General features: G+C 44.6%; 1 protein-coding gene across 3 annotated transcripts in view; it reads left to right on the plus strand.

The window, feature by feature from the left end:
- Positions 1-22,232, plus strand: part of LOC140726571 (calcium uniporter protein, mitochondrial-like) — a 112,989-nt gene that overhangs the window by 56,674 nt on the left and 34,083 nt on the right. For 2 of the 3 annotated variants that reach the window (XM_073043129.1, XM_073043131.1), the window contains exons 2-4: positions 11,941-12,016; positions 16,359-16,529; positions 19,991-20,095. In XM_073043129.1, the coding sequence (XP_072899230.1) occupies positions 11,941-12,016; positions 16,359-16,529; positions 19,991-20,095 (352 nt within the window). The remainder of the gene's footprint in view (positions 1-11,940; positions 12,017-16,358; positions 16,530-19,990; positions 20,096-22,232) is intronic. The other variant, XM_073043132.1, reaches the window with a different exon arrangement.

A 22,232-nucleotide genomic window follows, 5' to 3' on the forward strand; every position in this document is an offset into this window, starting at 1 on the left:
AGGATAGAACGCAAATGCTGGATGTGATTTTGATTTCAATATTTAAGAGGCGTTTGGAAAGGTATGTGGATGAGAGGACTATCGAGGGCTGTGTTTCAATCTGCAGGTTGATGGGACAAGGCAGTTTAAATGGTTCGATATGGATTTGATGGGCCAAAGGGCCAATTTCGATGCTGTGGTTTTCTGTGACCATGAATAACCAAACAAAATAACATTCTTCTGAACCACACCGCACCCATCATACAGGTATCACACATAGTGCATAAAACAAAATATTACCACAAATAAATTAATGAAATATAATTCAAAATGCACGTGAATTGCACAACACAGGTAAACAGTAAACAGCAACTTGGTGAAGTTGAGACCTCGGTGGTTGCAGGGTATTCGTTAGTCTCACAGCGTGAGGGAAGAAGCTGTTACCCAGTCTGGCAGTCCTGGTCTTGATGTTCTTGTACCTCCTTCCTGACAGCAGTGGGTCAAAGAGACTGGGGGATGGGTGGAAAAGATCCTCAACAAAGCTACTGGCCCTTTGTACGCAAGTAATCTAGACTTGGAGGCCTAAGATACGAGCAGAGGTTGCAGAAGCTAGGGCTTTTTATTCGCTAGATTACAGGGTGAGGCCAGTTTCTGTGCTGTAGTGATCTCTGACCTTGCTGCTCTGTGACTTGACAGGGCTATATAGTTATGAAGGGCATAGTCTTTTTCACTGGGAGGGCTTGCTAAAAACAAAAGGATATAGGTCTAAAATCAGAGGTGAGATTTAAAAATCTCATTGGGGCAGTAGCTTCACACAAAGTGTGGTGGATATTTGGAATGAGCTGCCGGAAGTGGGCAGATTAGTAATATTTAAAAGCATCTCAATTCCCGGGGGGAAAAAAACTGAGCTTTCACTGCGAATGTGCCCCTCGTGATCTTGTATTACCTCCATCACTACAGCACAGAAACTGCCTTTCAGCCTCACCTCTCAATCTTCCATATTCTAGGGAATGAAGCCCAACTTTATGCAACCTCTCTGCCACTTGGGGCAGCTGGGAAGGAGAGTTTGAAGCCTGTGGTCCACACACAGGCAGGGGAGAGTAGCTTGCTGGTCAACATGGGCAAGTTGGGCCAAAGGGCCTGCTTCCCGGCTGTATGACCCACAGGATGTAGACGCAGACAACAAGGAGCTTGTGAATCTCAGCAGAAGGTTAACTTACCTAAAGTCACAAGACAGCATGAGCTCTGGAGTCAGTTGTGGATTCCCAGGCCACCATTGCATCTGACATTGTGCCGTAGACCTGCTACATCTGATGGAACTGCATCATCACTGAGGCACTGCCTAACGGTGTGATTCCCGGATATAATGACATTGTATTTGCTTTCTCATGGATTCACTTTTCATGGCTTGTGGATCAAGAATACTAAGATCATGATCCCTTTTTCATTTGAGAACGTTTTATATAAATATAAAAAAAGACACGAAGCTCAATCTCGGTAACTTCCGCCATCTCCCCTCCATAGATGCTACCTGACTTGCTGAGTTCCTCCAGGATTGTGTGTGTATTGCTCAAAAGTTCTAACATTTGCAAATCTCTTGTCTTTATGAGAAGCTCAGTTTTAACTTGTTATGTACTAGAATGTTGGCTGTCTGGAAAAAGGAGGATCGATGATTCCTCTGCATGCTATTGTTACTATATATAAATTAGAAGGTCTTTATCAATCACTTAAAGTTGCTGTTGACAGTGGAAATTGTTGAGTGCTCAAGCTAAGGGACCAGACAGGTGGTTCTTGTAATGTACGGATCTATCTCTTTTAGAGCAATGACCCCCTCCCCCTTAGCATTATATATTGATCTGTTGTCTGCACATGCAGATTGTTCTCCCTCCCCCCCTCGCGCTCTCTCTCTAATACAGCAGTTAAAAGCACTCCCATGTGCATGCTTTTATTTAATTGATATGTAGCTGTGCACAGAACCTGAATGAAGGGTTGAACTGTATTGTAATGTGAACAACATGGAGGAGCAAAAGAAAGCCCCTACTCTTCTTAGCTTAATGGGACCAAACATGTATGGTCTCTTATGCAACTTAGTTCCCTGAAACGCCAGCAAGGCTTGGATGAAATTGTTACAATTTTACAAAATCACTTGAGCCTGAAACTGCAGGCAATAGCTGAGAGATTTAGATTTTTACAAAAGGTAACAGTCAAAAGATAAAAGCCTTGCAGAACTGTGCAATCGTCCCCAGTAATGTGACTTTAGAGATGGCCTTTCTGATGCTTGTATGTGGTATGCATAGTCAAAGCACTCAGGTGAGGGTACTGACAGAGACCTAACCTTAGAATGGGCATTGACCATTGCAATATCATTAGAGATTGCAGCAAATGATGTAGCAGAACTAAAGAAAAGGTTAGAATCTGAAATGCACAAAATATCCCTGAATGGTGCAAAAGGCCAAAAATATTATCGATGTGGCAAATCCTCCCATGATGTTTTAAACTATTGGTTTAAAGAAAAACTCTGGAGAAAGTGTCACAGACAAGGTCACAAAGAGGGAGTGTGCAAGGCAGACTAAAAGCACAACCCAGTGAAACGTCTCAAACACAAAAACTAAGCAAATGCATAAAGTACAAATGCAAAACAGAATCAGGCAACATAGAGTCTGACAAAGGTGAACTGTCATGCCTGGAACTGCATAGCAAATCACAAGATCATCTGGATCACCACTGGTGTGTCCAGAATGAAACTGAAAATGAAGCTGGATACAGAGTCAGCATTGTCCATAATTCCAGAAGCTGACTACAACAGACTAAAATATCATTAGAAAAGACCTCAGTGATACTACACAGGCAAAAAAAAATCTCTCAAAGGTAAACAGAAAGTGAAGGTGACATATGGAGGCCAAACACAAAATTTGAAATCTTTGTGTTGAAAAGTGGAGGGCCAGCACTTTCAGACATAAATGTTGAGGAAAAATCCAACTAGACTGGCACTCAATCAAAGCTCTTAGTGTTGACAGTCTACTTACAGTCAACTGCAGCCCAAATAGTACCCTTAACCAGACAGAGGCTGTCACGCTGCTTAATGCTAATCAGAAAGTGTTTGAGAAACAGATCAAAGACTTGGCCAAAAGCTATTTGGGATGCCAAAAATTTCAAAATGCACCCCCAGAGGCACTGTTGCACCTGGGGGAGTGGTTGTCTTCTCTGTGGCAGAGAGTACATATTGACTTTGCTGGGCCATTCATGGACGCCATGTTTCTGATTGCAGTGGATGCCCATTCAAAGGGGCTGGAAGTTATATCAATGAAGTCAGTCATCTTAGCAAAGCCTATCTCTGCTATCTAGCAAGAAAAGGCTTACCAGAACAAGTTGTGAGTGGTAATTCACCACCACACGCATCAGAAGAATTCCAAGTGTACATGAAGAAAAATGGCATCAGACATTTCAAGTCAGCTCCTCATCACCCAGCAATGAATGGGTTAGATGAAAGTTTTTTTTCTGATGTTGGGGAAGTCCAGAACGAGGGGTCACAGTTTAAGAATAAAAGGGGAAGCCTTTTAGGACCGAGATGAGGAAAAACTTCTTCACACAGAGAGTGGTGAATCTGTGGAATTCTCTGCCACAGGAAACAGTTGCAGCCGGTTCATTGGCTATATTTAAGAGGAAGTTAGATATGGCCCTTGTGGCTAAAGGGATCAGGGGGTATGGAGAGAAAGCAGGTACAGGGTTTTGAGTTGGATGATCAGCCATGATCATACTGAATGGCGGTGCAGGCTCGAAGGGCCGAATGGCCTACTCCTGCACCTATTTTCTATGTTTCTATGTTTATCTAAGCCTTCAAGAAGTCCATTAAAGCGATGGACAAGGACAATTCTCTACAGTACAAGGTGGATATTTCCTTTCTATGCATCCGAACTCTGTTCGTGCAATGACAAATCAAACACCTGCAATGCTGCTGATGAGCAGAAATCTGAGATCTTAATAAACCTCCTGAAACCAGACCTACAGAGGGAAGTGCAGAATAAACAGTTCAGCCAGTTGCCAAGTGAATCAGCAAGGAGCTTTGGAATTGGACAGGAAGTCCTAGTGTGTGATTACCAAGAAGACAAGTGGATGCTTGGTAAGATAGCTACATGAATTGGATGTTGGAGATCAGATGTGTAGATGTCATGCAGACCAGATACTGAATGCTCAACAGAAGGGCACACCTGAGTCGATTGCATCCAACAAGATGGAACTTTACAGCCACCAGACTTACTTCTCAGTGATGATGTTACTGACAGCGACATGACACTGGAAACTGAGAATGTTATCTTGGACAATACACCTACCAAACTTGATGCCACTCCACAGGTCCAGAGATTCTACCCTGAAAGAAACAGAGCACCACCCAAAAGACTGAACCTTTAGAACTGTGAAGTTAGTTGTGTTATTGTGAAAGCATGTTTATTTGCAACATGGGTTGATGAAAGGGAAATAGCTGCATTAATCTAAAGTGGGAGGAAGTGGAATACATGGATCCATTTCTTTTAGAGGAATGCCCACCCCCCCCCCCCCAGCACTGCATTTCGATCTGTTGTCTGCGCGTTGTTCCCTTGCCCTTTGCCTCTCCTCCATTGTGTTATGTTAGTTTGGCAGCTGAGGGACTGAAACTATATTAAATCTTTGAGGGAGTAATTAAATATGCAGCAAGTTAACTTCAACAAGCATACATGTGCATGCGCGCACACAAACACACAGGCACTCGACAGGCACACAGACAAATACACACACACTCACTCTTATTAACATTAAGACTTTTTTAAAAAAATTTGCACTTAAATCATTCTAGAAGAGATTTTCTGCTAAACTATCTGAATTATCTTGGGAAATAAAGAGTAACAATTTTGTTCACAGCATGTGCTCGGTATAACAATGATCTATACTTGATTACAATGCCAATAGTGATTGATGTACTGTCAGTTACAGGAAGGAAGAGATGGTATTTATTGATGATTTTTTTTTAGCCAAGCAATGAGAAAATGTCTTGAGGCAGTATATTTGAACCAAAATCCTTCATTGTCATTTCCTTCCATCAGCCAAGATAGTCTTTATTTTAAGTTATTAATGGCATCTTTCTGTGTTGTTACAAGTATAAAATGATGTGGTTAGTGTTACTCCAAAACATAAAACTGATTGAAAGGAAGACAAGGGACCCCATAGATGCGAGTCTTAATTTGTTCTTTAAGTCAGGTGCTTATGTACTTTAACATGTAACTCACAATACGTTATGTAAACAACGAAGAATGCTTCATCAAACAATATTTTACAATATTACTCAAATATTACTGAAACGTTAAGTACACATCACTACTCCCTGCTTAGCTATAAACTCCAACTCAATAGAGAATGCATCTCAACTATGTACGCGGTATCCAGTATAATTCAACTTTTTTTAGACATCAAGCTTAGTAAATTCTAAATTGCTCCATTCCAATCTAAAGATTTAAACACTATGGAGGATCATGTCTTTCCTGTCGGGGGAGGAGGTGACTCTGCTTGGCAGGATAGACGTGATGGCAGAACAACCTTACATTCTGGGGCATCCTCCAGGGTGGTTGTAGGAGTTGACTCTGGGACTGCAGGAAGTGGTTCTAACTACTCTGGAGTTCACCTTCACCTTTCTTCTGGACTTGTTGGACATCCTGAACAGTGCATGGCAAGTTTCACTGGAAGATGTGGATTATAACATGTGAGTACAGTGTCTGACGTCACCGTATCCTTTGCTGTTTTGAAATCCACTGCATACTGCGTTGCCCATCGCCATTTCATTCTGATCTGTAATGATGAGTTCAAGGGGTGGAGTACAGTAGTTATGTTTGGCTAAAAAGAACTGCAATTGTGACGCATCGCTTGAGGCGTTGATGACTGCTTGAATTTTCTCAGCACACTATTGCAATTCTTGGGTGATAGTGGTGTGACTATAGAACGTGATGCTTGTTTTAAAGAATTCACACTTGAAGTATTGTGCTCTGAGCCTATAATCTTCTAAACTTTCTAACTCTATCTTGAGATTTTGGAGATGTTCCTTGTCATCCTCACCAGTAACAATGATGTCATCCCGGTAACACTGAGTGCCTGGGCAGCCTTGCTGCACCTGATCCAGAGCATTCTGCCAGAGTGCAGGTGCAGATGCTACTTAAAAATAAACCTATGATAACAAAAAAGCCCCTTGTGAGTGTTTATGGTGAAAAGCACTTTAGACTCTTCTTCCATCCCTATCTGTAGGTAGCCTCAACTAAGTCCACAAAGTGTTTTCTTCAGAAATGTCCAAGATATCTCCTATCCTGGGCAGAGGGTATTGACCTACCTTAAGTGCTTGGTTGATGGTGACCTTTAAAATCACCAAAGATCCTTACAGACCCATTCTTCTTGGCTACTGGACTACTGGCATTGCCCATGAGCTCCACTCAACCTTGGAAATAATTCCTTCAGCCTTCATGCAATCGAGCTCACTGGTTACTTTACCATGGATGGTATAAGGGAACCTGTCAACTTTGTAAAACTTAGGTGTGGGTTTTCATTTAACAATTTACCCGTGTTATGTTTGAGTTTTCCAATGCCGTCCTTGAACACTGCTGTGGCATCATCCGGTGCCTGCCTTAATTTGCTTTCAGTTGACTCTCTTGCAGGGGATGTAGCATACAAATGGTGGATGTATTTCCTATTAAGTTGTAGTTGTCTCAGCTATTCATGGCCCCACAGTGCTGGCCCTCTTATATGGCTTGTTGGTAATTGTATTTCACTGTTACCAATGTCATTCCCACAGGAACAACCTTTGCTCCAGCATAAGTTCTTATTTGGATATCTGCTGGTGTCAGTTCAGTATCTTTGAAATGTCGCTCAAACTCATTTTCTGGACTGACTGAAACAGCCAAACTAGTGTCCAATTCCATGTTAATTAATTTGCCATTCACATTTGATGTAAAGGCATATTGCCTGTCTATTATTAGTTTTCAAAATGTAAATCTCAAGGCTACTCAGTCCTGTGTCATTCTCATCATAATGAGATTTTTCATCAACATCTCTTGACTTTTTATCTCTTTCTTTTCCCTGACCTGTTCATTTGTTTTTGTCTGCTCAACATGCTCTTTGTATGTGTCTTACTTTGTTGCATTTTCTGCAAGTTTTGCCTTTAAACCTGCATTGATATGGTTTATGTGAGCCCCTGCCACAATGGTAACACAATTTGTTTGGCCAGGCCAGTTTCTGTTAAGCTGCAATTTTGTTCAAGCTAACTTGCATTCTTGACTGCAAATCAATTGTTACTCTGTCTGCTGTTTCCATTGATACAGCAATTTCAACTGCTCTTTTAAATGTGAGTTGTACTTCAGTTAGGAGCAGTTTGTGAATACTTGTAAGATTTGACAAACTAAGCGATCTCTCAGTGCATCATTATGACCATTACTGAACTGAGATAATTTCTTCAATTCAGTCATGTACGCTGAAGTGGACTCATCTGTGGATCCGAATGAATACTCCATGGTTGTTATGGACTTTATTAAAACAGTTGTAAGTGATTGTATCCACACAAAATTATTCAGAGTCTTCCGCATCCAGAAGCCCTAATGAACCATGCGATCAGAGGCATTCAAGTTTTGTGACTGAGAAAGTTTTGGGAGAATCTGGGGTTCGATCTTTGGAAAGCCATCTCATGAGTGAACTGGCTATTCCGGACTCAACTTGAATCAGTGAACAATGCTCTACTATTGTAGCAGGGCTTGAATACTGTCATTTCTTATAAAGTTAAATCAGGCAACATAGACAACAGCAGCACTTCACTTCTAAATGAGCCCAATGCCTTCTGTGCTTGCTTTGACCAACAAAACATGGAGGAGCCATCGCAGACTGCCATAGCCCCAATGATCTTGTGGTTTCTGTCTCTGAGGCTGTCATGTGAGCAGCCTTCGGGAGGCTGAACTCAAGAAAAGCATCTGAGCTAGACAGGGTACCTGGCTAAGTTCTAAAATCCTGTGCTAATTAACTGACTGGTATGTTTATTGAGATCTTTAACATCTCGCTTTGGTGGTCTGCGGTCCCCACCTGCTTCAATGTGCCTAAGAAGAATGTGGTAACCTACCTCAATGATTATCGTCCAACAGCACTTTTGTCCACTGTGATGGTGTTTCGAATGGTTGGTGAGGACTGAGAAGCGACTTGCATCTGCTTCAGTTTGCCTACTGGAGCAACAGGGATGTCATCTCATTGGCTCTTCACACAAACCTTGACATCAGGACTACAAAGATGCGTACATCAGGATGGTGTTTATCAACTACAGCTTGGCATTCAGTACCATCATCCCCTCAAAACTAATCAATTAGTTTCAAGACCTTACCCTCAATACCTCCATGTGCAATTGGATCCTTGATTTACGCACTTTCAGACCCCAGTCAATTTGCTTGCCGATAATATCTCCTCCACAATCTTCATCAGCGCAGGTGTACAACAAAGCTATGTGTTCAGACTCCTGTTCTACTCACTTTACGTGTATGACTGTGAGGCTAAGCACAGCTCCAATATCATATTGAAATGTGCTGATGACTCCTCTGTCATAGGCCAAATCAACGGTGGTGATGAATCAGCATAGGGGAGGGAGATGGAAAATCTGGCTGAATGTTGCCATTACAGCAAAACTAAGCAGATTATTGACTTCAGGAGCTGGAAGCCAGAGGTCAGTGAGCCAGTCCTCATTGGAGGATCAGCAACTTGAAATTCCTCAGTGTTATTATTTTGAAGGACCTGTCCTGGCCAATCTCATAAAGGCAATTACAAAGAAAGCAGGGCAGTGCCTCTACTTAAGAGTTTGCAAAGACTTGGCACGACATTTAAGATCATGACAAACTCCTCAAGATGTGTAGTGCAGAGTATAGTATGGAAACACCAATGCCCTTGATCAGAAAATCCAAGAAAAAGCTGTGTTTACAGCACAGTCCATCATGGGTAAAGCTATATATATATATATATATATATATATATCTATCTCTCTCTATCTCTCTCTCTCTCCCCCTCCCTCTCCCCCACCTCTCTCCCCCCTCTCTCTCCCTCTCCCCCTCTCTCCCCTCTCTCTCTCTCTCTCCCTCTCCTCTCTCTCCCGCTCCTCTCTCTCCCGCTCCTCTCTCTCCCTCTCCTCTCTCTCTCTCCCCCTCTCCCCCTCTCCCCCTCTCCCCCTCTCCCCCTCTCCCCCTCTCCCCCTCTCCCCCTCTCCCCCTCTCCCCCTCTCCCCCTCTCCCCCTCTCTCCCCCTCTCTCCCCCTCTCTCCCTCTCTCTCCCTCTCTCCCCCTCTCTCCCCCTCTCTCCCCCTCTCTCCCCCTCTCTCCCCCTCTCTCCCCTCTCTCCCCTCTCTCCCCTCTCTCCCGCTCTCCCCCTCTCTCCCCCCTCTCTCCCCCTCTCTCCCCCTCTCTCCCCCTCTCTCCCCCTCTCTCCCCCTCTCTCCCCCTCTCTCCCCCTCTCTCCCCCTCTCTCCCCCTCTCTCCCCCTCTCTCTCTCCCTCTCTCTCTCCCTCCCTCCTCTCTCTCCCTCTCCTCTCTCTCTCTCCCCCTCTCTCCCTCTCTCTCTCTCCCTCCTCTCTCTCTCTCTCTCTCTCTCTCCCTCTCTCCCTCCCCTCTGTTTGCACAGGACTGGAAAGGAAGGGTGAAGATGCCAGAATAAAAAGGTGGGAGGAGGGGAAGGAGGACGTGACAGGTGAAGCCATTGATTCTGCCCTCACCTGATTCTCTGCCATTTCCCAGACATTTGCCCTCACCTCATCTTCCCATCACCTTAGCAGTGATAGAGTTCCTTTTCTCCTCACCTACCACCCCATGAGCCTTTGCATCCAACACATCATTCTCTGCAACTTATTCGATCTTCAATGGGATCCTACCACCAATCACATCTTTACTCCTTCCATGATCCCCTTGTGAATTCATCCCTCCTGGCACATACTCCTGCAAATGAGGGAAATGCTACACCTGCCCATATACCATCCTCACCCCCATTCAAGGTTCCAAACAGTCCTTCACCTGCAAATCTGTTGGGGCTGTCTACTATATCTGGTAGTGCTCCCGATGCGGCCTCCTCTACACTGGTGAGACCCATCATAAATTGTCAAGCACCTCCAATCCATCTGTCAAAAGTAGAATTTCCTGGTGGCTAACTGTTTGAACTCCTGCCCCCATTACCATTCTTCTGCCACAATGAGGCAATTCTCAGTGTAGAGGAGCAACACCTCATCTTCTGTCTAGGTAGCCTCCAACCAGTAATTTTTTTTTGCTCTTATTTTTTCACTCTTTTTTTTCTTTTCCCCTCCCTCAGCTTCCTTCTGGCTCATACTGTGGCCCCCTTCCCCTCACCTGCTTATCTCCTCCCCGATGCCCCTCCTTCTTCCCTTTCTTCCATTATCCACTCACGTCTCCTCTCCAGCCCTTTACCTTTTCCACACAACTGGCTTCACCAGTCACCTTCCAGCTAGTCCTCCTTCCTCTTGCCCCCACCTTTTTATTTTGGTGCCTTCCCCCACCTTTCCAGTCCCAATGAAGATCCCTGGCCCGAAACCTCAACTGTTTGAAGCTGCCTGACTTGCTGAGTTCCTCCAGCAACCTCTGTGTCTTGTTCTAGATTTCATGCATCTGCAGAATGTAGGGAAGTGAACAATGGAGGTTTCGGGCCAAAACCCTTCATCAGGACTCAAACCAGAATAAAAAGTTAGAGGGAAGGGGGTATGCCCAAACTCCTCCCCCAACTCTCCACAGGGTTCATTTTGTCCATGCTTTCCTTCTCCACTTTCCCAGTCTCCTGCTGTTTATCTACTGTCCTTTCCTGTCGGATTCCGTTTTCTTCAGCCCTTTGCCTCTTCCATCTAACCGCTACTAACTTCTTTCATCATTCCTTTTTCTCCCTGCTCCTTCCCCCTTTTACTTGGCTTCTGCCCCTTTGCCTTCCAGTCCTGATGAAGGGTCTCAGTCTAAAATGTCAATGTTCCTTTCAGGTAGGTGGTGCCTGACCTGATGAGTTCCTCCAGCATTTTGTGTGTGCGTGTGCGCGGGCATGTGTGTACGTTGGTCAAGATTTTCAGCAGCTGTAAAATCTCACGTCTACATCTTGTTGCATTTCTATAGGGTGAGACTGCTGCTGGAGTACAGGGCTGGCCTACCTCTCTGAAAGGGGATATGATTACAAGAGCATGCAGCCAAGCTTCATGAGATTGATTCTTAGGAAGCCAATTATGTTATATGAGTAAGGTCAAAGTAGGCTTAATTACAACCACATGATTACCTCAGTGTGTACACTCTGAGTTTAGAAAAAGGCGAAACGATCTCACGGAAGCATATAAAATGAGTGCTCAACAAGATGTAGATGCATCCTTCCCAAATGTGGTGAGCAGAGCTACAATGTTATGCTAACTGCAGGCCAGGTCATCAGATCATAAGGGAGCTCCCTGTGTGGCAGCTGCAGAACAGTTGCTTATAAAATTGCCATGGAGAGGGAAAACACAGGGGAGAGGGAAGCAGCAATCTTTTATGACAAGTCACCCCTCATTATCTTTGAAGTCCAGTGCCACAGTTCCTGGACTGACACAAGGATCCTAATGATCAACGAGGCAGAAGTTCCAGGATAATAGACGAAGGTGTTTAAGGTAAAGGTTTATAATCAGTGATTGAAATAGCAATACTCATTTCTTGATCATTATATAAGGACTGTGGTTCGCCGTAGGTTGGTGTCAGAGAGAAGACCATTTAATTTTTACCTAATTGATGATCAAAGTAGTTTTGCTCTGTTTTTAAATTACTGGCCTACTGTCTGATCTTTAATCACTCTTTCTAAATTTTAAATTTTTTTTTATCATAAACTATCTGAAATCCACTCTAATCTTAGCAGCCAAGTGTTTAGATTCTATTGGACTTGTTGTAAGATGTCTCACGTGTAATCTCTTGTGTTCTGCAGCAAAAGGACTCAGAATCTCGCATTCACCTGAGACAATGTATAGTGACCTTTTACAACACTCTGGCTTCATCTGATGGTAGGTCAACAGTATATTTTGAATAACTTATCGTTTTCTACCTTATTACAGCATTATAGGCATTGACTGTTTTCCTTTTAGTAATCCTCTATTCTAGTTCAGAGGCAAGTTACTTAGAAAGTTCAGTAACATGTACAAACTGCTGGCGGAACTACAGCAGGTCAGGCAGCATTGAGAGAGAGGAATAAAAAGCCGACATTTTAGGCCAAGACCCTGCATCAGGTGTCCTCCAGTGTTGTGTGTGTTACTGTGGATTTCCAGCATCTGCAAAAGCTCTTGTGTTTACTTGGAGCATTTTCTTTTCACAAATAAAGATGACCGACTGTTGTTGCACTGTCCCAATTGGTTAATTCAGATATGGTTATCTGTGGTCATTAACACACAGGGCAGAACTGTATTATGGGACACCAGGATCAGTTTAAAGTTAATGTAGATTTATTATTAAAGTACAAATATGTTACCATATGCTTCCTTGAGATTCACTACATTGCAGGTATTCATAGAGGAAAAAAGAAATACTGGAGTTTTATAAATTTTATAAAACATTATACATAAAGACCGACAATCAACCAATATGCAAATGAGGACAAACTGCAAAAAGAAAAATAATACGAGAGCGTGAGTTGTAAAGAGTCCTTGAAAGTGAGTCTGTAGGTCATAGAATCAGCTCAGTGTAGTGCTGATTGAATTATCGATATTTCAGAAGCTGATGATTGTAGAGTAATAACTGATCCTCACCCTGCTGGTGTGGGACCTAAGGGTAATATTGAGAAGGGGGCATGGCCTGGATCGTGCTTTGTGTTGCTGCACTCCATATAAATGTATTTAATGGTGGAGAGGGCTTTGCCTGCCATGGACTGGGCTGTATCCACCCCTTTCTGTTCCTGGACATTGGTGTTTCTATACCAGACCGTGGAGCACCCAATTTAGATTCTGTACATCTATAGAAGTTTGTCAAGATTTTTAGTGACATGCAGAATCTGTACAAACTTCTTTTATTTAAAAAAAAAAGGTAAAGGTACTGTTTTGCCGCCTTTGGGATGACACTTGTGTGTGGTCCCAGGCCAGATCCTCTGATATGTTAACACCAAGGAATTAAAATCTACTGAACCTCTTCGTCTCCAATCATCTAATGAGGTCTGCCCATAGACTCCAGCTTCTTCCTCCTGTAGTCAGTAATCAGCTCTTTGGTTTAGCTGACATTGAGTGAGGTTGCTTTGGCACCACTCAACCAGATTTTCAATCTCCCGCTAATTTGCCACCACCTTTGATTTAGCCAACAACAGTGATGTCATCAACAAACTTAAATATGACATTGGAGATGTGATTAGCCACACATTCAATAAGTATGGAGTGAATGGTGTAGGGGGCTAAGTACACAGCCCTGTGGTGCCTGTGCTGATGCTGAGTGTGGAGGAAATGTTGTCAATCCAAACCAACTGGGGTCTGTCGCTGGATTTGGAAATGTTACTCATGCCTGCATCTCATGACATTCTTCACTCTCTGCATGCATCATTCCTGAAGAATTCTTTTGCATAACAATGATCCTAGTGAAAAAGTTGTAGATTTTCAGGGGATTGAGGGGAAGTTTTGAAAGGTGTATAGAAAATACTCCTTGGAGCGACAGTGGATGAGAGGTGATCTGATAGAGGTGTATAAGATGATGAGAGGCATTGATTGTGTGGATAGTCAGAGGCTTTTTCGCAGGGCTGAAATGGTTGCCATAAGAGGACACAGGTTTAAGGTGCTGGGGAGAAGGTACAGAGGAGAGGTCAGGGGTAAGTTTTTTTACTCAGAGAGTGGTGAGTGCGTGGAGTGGGCTGCCAGCAACGGTGGTGGATACGATAGGGTCCTTTAAGAGACATTTAGATAAGTACATAAAGCTTAGTAAAATTAGAGGGCTATAAGTAGGCGTAGTAATTTCTAAGGTAGGGACATGTTCAGCACAACTTTGTGGGCTGAAGGACCTGTATTGTGCTGTAGGTTTTCTATGTTTCTAATAAAAAGCACTTAATTTGCTTCTATTTAACAGTCTGTGAAGAGTATGAAAGATGTTGAATAAATCCTGTCTGAAAGTGCCTTTTGTGCAAAAAGCACCCTTAAATTGGGCAGCAACACACACAAAATGCTGGTGGAACACAGCAGGCCAGGCAGCATCTAATGGGAGAAGCGCTGTCGACGTTTCAGGCCGAGACCCTGATGGAGGCAATGCTAGCTAGACTTGACTTTGCTATACTAAGATAAGGAATGCCTACCGTTCCCTCTCAGATTGCATTTTGGTAAATCTGATCATGGCTGCCCTCTCCTACCTACATACAGACACAGGCTGAAGAGCAAAGATCCAGCGATAAGCATAACAAAGAGGTTGTTGCGAGAGGCAGATGAACAGTTATGGGATTGCTTCAAGTCAGTGGACTGGGCTGTGTTCAAGGACTCGTACATGAATCTGAATGAATACACCATGGTTGTCACAGACTTTATAAAAACAGTCATGGGCGAGTGTGACCCCACAAAGTCATTGAGTCTTCCCCAACCAGAAACCCTGGATGTACCAGGAGATCTGCAATGTGCTGAGGACCAAATCAGAGGAACTTAGGTCAGGCGACAAAGTAAGATGTAAGAGGTCCATGTGCGATCTTTGGAAAGGCGTCTCACGGGCAGACTAAGCTTAAATCAATGGCGGATGCTCGATAGTTGTGACAGGGCTTGAACGCTATTTCCTCTTGCAAAGTGAGATTGAGCAACATCAGTGACAATGTGGCTTTGCTCCCAGAAGAACTCAATGCCTTCTATGCTCACTTTCACTATCAAAACATGGAGGAGCCATTACAAATTCCCACAGCCCTGATGACCCTGTGATTTCAGTCTCTGAGGTCGACGTGAGAATATCCTTCATTGGTGAACCCCTGGAAAGCATCTGTCTTAGATCTTGGGTATTGGCTGAGTACTAAAGACTTGTGCTAACCAACTGGCAAGATTGCTCACCAGTATCATTAACCTCTTGCTTTGGCAGTCTGAACTATCCATCTGCTTGAAGTAGACCTCAATCGTACAAGTGCTAAAGAAGAACATGATAACCTACCTCAATGACTGTTGTCCAGTAGTACTTGCATCTACTGTGATGAAGTGTTTGAGAGGTTGGTGATAAAACACATCAACTCCTACCAGAGCAGCAACTTAGATTACGCTCCAATTTACCTACTGGCACAAGAAGTGCACAGTAGATGCTATTTCATTGGCTCTTCACTCAACCCTGGAATATCCAGTCAGTGAAGATACATACATCGGGATGCTCTTAATTGACCATAGCTCGGCATTCAATACTATAAGCTCTTTAGAGCTGATCAAATATTTTCAAGACCTTGCCCTTAATAGCTCCTTATGCAATTGGATCCTCGATTTCCTCACTTGCAGACCCTAATTGGTTTGGCAACAATCCCCATCAGCCACAGATACAGGAGCCTCAGGACTCACGCCACCAGGAACAATTATTACCCCTCAACCATAAGGCTCTTGAACCAAAGGAAATAACTTCACTTGCCCCATCACTGAAGAGTTCCTACAACCAATGTACACACTTTAAAGGACTCTTCAACTAATTTTCTTGATATTTATTGCTTAATTATTATTATTGTTTCTTTTTTGTTATTATTTGTTGTCTTTTACATATTGGTTGTCCACCCTGTTAGATGCAGTCTTTCATTGATTCTGTTATTGTTCTTGGATTTATTGAGTATGCTTACAATAATCTCATGGTTATGGTGACATATATGTACTTGAATAATACATTTACTTTGAACACAGCTCACCTCTACTCCAGTTCCAGTGAAAAAGTTGTAGATTTCTTGTAAAAACTGGCTGTACAATTATAAAACTAATGACAAATTAAAGTCTGTTTGAAGTGTTATTATTGTAATGTAGGAAATAGAGCAGGCAGTTCCATGGCAATACGATAATGACAATTTAGTTTTAGTAATGTGGAGTGAGAGATACAGATTGATCAGAATTACAAAACCAGCATCTCACTAAACACTGACTGTGTATGAGGTTCTTCGAATCCAAGTCAGGCCAACCCCCCCCCCCCCCCCACCCCCCCCCCGAGCAGGCTTTCCATCCGTGCCGGGTTTAGCATTGAGCTAGCCACTCGGCCTTGTAACAAAAAAAAACAAGGGTCAAGTCAGGAACATTCATACCATGACCCGGTTAATCTGAAAGGAGACTAATCCTGACACCACGCACCAGACAAGAATGGCTGACTGTCTGGTGTGACACGCTAAAAAAAATCATTTGTTTAGTGTAATGAAAGTGCAATTTGTGATTGAATTATGCTTTTATTTTCCAGAGGTGACTGTTGAATACAAGAATGGGTTTACATTAATTTCCATCACACTCCCCTCCAGAAATGAGCGCTGCCAGTTTATTGTGAAGCCATTTTTGATGAATGTTGGCGACTTTCTCAAGGACATAAAGGAAGAAGATCGAGGCATCACCAGTGTTGCAATATTTTCAGGAGGTGATCATTGATGGGTATTTTTTTTCGGGAGTGATGGTTGACGGGTATATTTTCAGGAGGTGATCGTTGACGGGTATATTTGAAAGCAACTTTTACACATGAGTACAGCCATTCCACTTCTGATTTTTTTTTTTGCACACCTGGAAATACTGAGGAGATCATTTGGCCAATCAAGCATGCTCCACTATTTAGTATGGATATGACTGATCCTCTCTCTCAATTCCATATTCCTGCATTCTCTCTTTGCCTCCTTTTTGTTTTTGTGTCTAGAACTCTATTCCCATATGTATTCAGTTCTGGCCTCTACAGACTTTGTGCTGGTGAATACTATGTCAGACCAGTTTGTTCAGTGCAGAAACAGCCCATCAGCAGACTTGATGAAGATGGCCAGGAAAGCTGGTCCCATTTGGCTGTGCTTGGCCTATAATTCACCATACCTTTCCTAATCTTGTATGTGTACAAATCATTTTTAAATGTTGTAATTATAGCTGTCTCCACCACATCTTCTGGAAGTCATATACCCAGAACCAACTGTGTGGAAAAACTTGATCCTCAGATCCTCTTTAAAGCCTACCCCTCTTGCATTAAACTTCTGCCCTGTAGTTTTAGAGTCTCCTTTTGAATGGTGGTAAGAGAGGATGTGTAGGGACAGGTGTAGCATTTACGCTTGCAGGGATAAGTGCCAGATGGGAGATCTCATCCATTCAGGGCCCCAAACAATCCTTCCAGGTGAGGCAACACTTAACTTGTGAGTCTGTTGGGGTAATCTATTGCATCCGGTGCAGCCTCCTCTACATCAGCGAGACCCGACACAGATTGGGAGACTGCTCCGTCAAGCACCTCCGCTCTGTCCGCCACAACAGACAGGATCTCCCAGTTGCCACCCTCTTCAACTCTGCTTCACATTCCCATTTGGATATGTCCATACATGGCCTCCTCTATGGCCTTGATGAAGCCAAACTCAGGATGGAGGAGCAACACCTCATATACCGTCTGGGTAGTCTCCAGCCCCTTGGCATGAAGATTGAATTCTCCAACTTTGGTAAATTCCCTCCTCTTCCCTTCCCCATCCCAGTTTCACTCTGCCTCCTCCTCCAGCTGCCTATCACCTCTCTCATGGCTCTGCCTTCTACTACCCATTGTACTTTCCCCGTACATTCCTTCTTCACCCTTCCTGCCTATCCCCTCCGTTTCCCCTCCCCCACCTCTTGATCTTTCCCCTTATTGGTTTTTCACCAGGCACCTACCAGCCTTCTCCTTCCCCCTCCCCCCACCTTCTTTATAGGGCCCCTGCCACCTCCCTCTTCAGTCCTGACGAAGGGTCTTGGCCCAAAACATTGACTGCTTGTTTCCACGGATACTGACCGACCTGCTGAGTTCCTCCAGCGTGTTGTGCGTGTTGCTTTGACCCCAGCCATCTGCAGTGTACTTTGTGGTTTTGAACTGACTGGGGTCTGCAAGTGAGGAAATCGAGATCCAAATGGACAAGGAGGGATTGAAGCCAAGGAGCTGCAGCTTATTGATTAATTTTGGGGGTTTGATGGTATTGAATGCTGAGCTGTAGTCATATAATAACATCCTAATATATAGAAACATAAAAAACCTACAGTACAATACAGGCCCATTGGCCCACAATGCTCTGCCAGACATGTACTTACTTTAGAAATAATCTCGGGTTACCCATAGCCCTCTATGCATCTAGACTGTCCAGATGTTCCAGGATTTAGTGAAGAGTGAATGAAATGACATCTGCTGTGGACCTGTTGCTTCTGTAGGCAAATTGGAGCGGATCCAAGTCGCCTGTCATACAGGAGCTGATGTGTTTCATCACCAGCCTCTCAAGCACTTCATCATTGTGGGTGTATGTGCAACTGGGGGATAGTCGTTGAGGCAGGTTACCACATTCTTTTTGGGCCCTGGATAATTGAAGTCTGCTTGAAATGAGTGGGTACCTCAGCTTTCCAAAGCAACAGGTTAAAGATATCAGTGACTACTGCAGCTGGTTGTTTAGTACAGATCTTTAGTACACAGCCAGGTACTTCATCTGGGCCAGAAGCTTTTCATGGGTTCACCCCATGATCTCACATTGCCCTCGGAGACTGAAATTACAGGGTGTGGGAGTTCGTGAAGGTGATTCCGTGATTTTTTTGCAGTCCTAGCAAGCATAAAAGGCATTGAGCTCATCTGGGAGCAAAACCTTGTGTCACTTGGTTTCAAGTCCTGCCATAGCTTTTGAGCCATCTTCTGTAATTCAGGCTTGGTCCAGAATTGCCACTTCTCATGTGAGGTGGCTTTCCAGGGGTTGTACCTAGACCTCTTGTGTTTTACTTATTGCCCTAGTAGATTGCAGAGTTTTTGGTTCATCCAGGGCTTTTGCTTAGGGAAAACTGAATAACTTTATGGGCATACACTTGTTCCCAACGGACTTTATAAATTCATGACAACCGTGTCGTATTCATTTGGATCCTCTTGAATCCTCAGTCCAGTCCAGAAACCCAACACAATCCTGTAGCTGCTCCTCAGCCTCCCACTCCTACCTCTTTGTTGTCAATACCTGTGTACCATTGCTCATTATCCTCTGCCTGTATGCAGGTGGCAGGAGGACAGCCAGATGATCCGGAAATACGGTCTAGGTATGGAATAGTAGGAATTCTTATTGGTCGTGTAGCAGTGATCAAGTGTGTTGGGACCCCTGGTGCTGCAGGTGAAATGTTAATGATAATTGGACTGAGATTTCTTTGAGCAAGCTTGACTGAAGTCTGTGGCAATGATCTGGAAAGCATTGGGACTGTGTTTTGTTTGCTAATTGCAGTATTCAATACATCAAGTGCTTGCTTTAACAGATGCTTTTGGTGTTATGTAAACTACAGTCAGGATCATGGAGAAGAAATCTCTTGGTTAGTAGAACGGAGATACTTAAGTTTTAAGTTACAACATAGCTTGATGATCCTTCTGTTAATGTAATTGAACCATTTCTCAGTAATAAAGTAACATTCCCTCAAAAATATGCAATCAATAGCAATTTCTCAATTTATAAATTATATTCTATGACTATAAAACTTTGGGGTGGTGCAATGTTGGTAACTGATTAGGGTCAGCACATTGTAATTTGTCAGTCAGTTATGTTAATTCTTGTGAATCGTAATAATTTTCATCAATTAAGAAGGAAAAATAAGTGATAGAGAAAATATATCATAGTTTGATTTCTGAAAGTTCAGTGTGAGAATCCGGCCCAGGTGAATATTATCTGGCAGTGGGAGTTGGGAATACCTTCGTCGCGCTGAAGTTGTGGTGTTGAATCCCAGTAGAAGGGTCAACACTGTTGCTCTTGCTACTATCTCCGAGGTCATTTATGTCTGGCATCAAGCACCATATCTTGTATAAAGAGTGAGAATAAAACATTTGCGTTCACTGAATTTTTTTCCTGTAACTTTCAAAGGTATTTTATTGTTTTCCTGCAGATGGCACCAGAGTTTCTGCCTGCACACCAATGACTGTTCTGCTATCAAATAACTTTCAATTAGTTATTAACAAGACAAATTATTTTGTAAAACCACCTCATAAAGGTAAGATGAGCATCTTGACATTGGATTACTTTGGTTAAGATATTTTTATTTGTGATTTTCAGAGCGATTTTTCACTGTTTTCTTTAAAATATTCTTGTATAGAAGTGAAACTGTCTGATCAGATTAATTAGTTAGCAACAGTGCCCTGGATTCAGTCTCGCCACTGTCTGTGAATGTGTGGCTTTCCTCCACATGCCCCGCTTTCTCACACATTCCAAATGTATAAGGGTTAGTAAATTTTGGGCATGCTTTGTTGGCATCGGAAGCATGGTGACACTTGAGGCCAGTCATTAGTCGTTGATGTAAGTGACACACTTCACTATGCATTTTGTTGTACATGTAACAAATAAAGCATTCTTTCATCTTGCATTTGCATATGATCATTGCCCACATTTAGTCTGGTAAAGTACTAGAACAAGATTTGAGTGTACATGACTGAACTGAAATTATTAAAGGCAAAGTATTCGGTTTACTACCAGTTTTCAGAAGCCAGCACCTGAATCTTATATTTATCTTGTTGCCCCTCCCCCATCAGTTTGCCATCACCTCGCTGCACCCCCCCCCCCATTGCCTCGCTGTGACCCCCCCCATTGCCTCGCTGTGACCCCCCCATTGCCTCGCTGTGACCCCCCCATTGCCTCGCTGTGACCCCCCCCATCGCCTCGCTGCACCCCCCCATTGCCTCGCTGCACCCCCCCCCCATTGCCTCGCTGTGACCCCCCCCATCACCTCGCTGCACCCCCCCCCCATTGCCTCGCTGCACCCCCCCCCCCATTGCCTCGCTGTGACCCCCCCCATTGCCTCGCTGTGACCCCCCCATTGCCTCGCTGTGACCCCCCCATTGCCTCGCTGTGACCCCCCCCCCCATTGCCTCGCTGTGACCCCCCCCCCCCCATTGCCTCGCTGTGACCCCCCCCCCCCATTGCCTCGCTGTGACCCCCCCCCCCCCCATTGCCTCGCTGTGACCCCCCCCCCCCCATTGCCTCGCTGTGACCCCCCCCCCCCCATTGCCTCGCTGTGACCCCCCCATTGCCTCGCTGTGACCCCCCCATTGCCTCGCTGTGACCCCCCCCCCCCCATTGCCTCGCTGTGACCCCCCCCCCCCCATTGCCTCGCTGTGACCCCCCCCCCCCCCATTGCCTCGCTGTGACCCCCCCCCCCCCATTGCCTCGCTGTGACCCCCCCCCCCCCATTGCCTCGCTGTGACCCCCCCATTGCCTCGCTGTGACCCCCCCATTGCCTCGCTGTGACCCCCCCCCCCATTGCCTCGCTGTGACCCCCCCCCCCCCATTGCCTCGCTGTGACCCCCCCCCCCATTGCCTCGCTGTGACCCCCCCCCCCCCCATTGCCTCGCTGTGACCCCCCCCCCCCCCATTGCCTCGCTGTGACCCCCCCCCCCCATTGCCTCGCTGTGACCCCCCCCCCCCCATTGCCTCGCTGTGACCCCCCCCCCCCCATTGCCTCGCTGTGACCCCCCCCCCCCCATTGCCTCGCTGTGACCCCCCCCCCCCCATTGCCTCGCTGTGACCCCCCCCCCCCCCCCCATTGCCTCGCTGCGACCCCCTTGTCTGGCATGAATGTGTGATATTTAAGAAAGTTAAAAATGCTTAGTGGAGGTTCCGGTGATGTCATCGTCGAGAATGGCAGCATAAGTCACTAGCTCCTCCAGAAAAACACGTATTAAGCCCCATTAACCCGTCAAATATAATATTTTTCAAAAAATATTTGAACTGAAAAGAGGGGCAAGAATGGGGAGAAGAAATGGAAATTAAAAAAAGTGACACTGCGGAGCGTGCGTCCGAGAGGATTGCAGCGAGCGGCTCTCCTACCCGACCGCGTGCTAGCCAGGCGGCCGCTGGGCTTCGTTCAGTCGAAGCGGAGAATATCTTCGAAATCCTGAAAGAAATAATGGAGGTCCAGAAAGATATAAAGCAGCGGCTCCGTGATATTAAGGCAGAGCTCGCCAGTGTTAATCAAAAAATAGCGGTGGCAGAGACTCACGTTGAGAAGGTGAAAGATCGCGTTCAAAACGTGGAACGGATACTGAGCAAGACAATAAAAATATTACATCACCAAGAAGGTAAACTGTTTGACCTGGAGGGAAGATCACGGCGGAAAAATATCGGAATCTATAATG

The sequence above is a fragment of the Hemitrygon akajei genome, chromosome 4 (genome assembly GCF_048418815.1).
Source record: "Hemitrygon akajei chromosome 4, sHemAka1.3, whole genome shotgun sequence".
NCBI lineage: Eukaryota > Metazoa > Chordata > Chondrichthyes > Myliobatiformes > Dasyatidae > Hemitrygon > Hemitrygon akajei.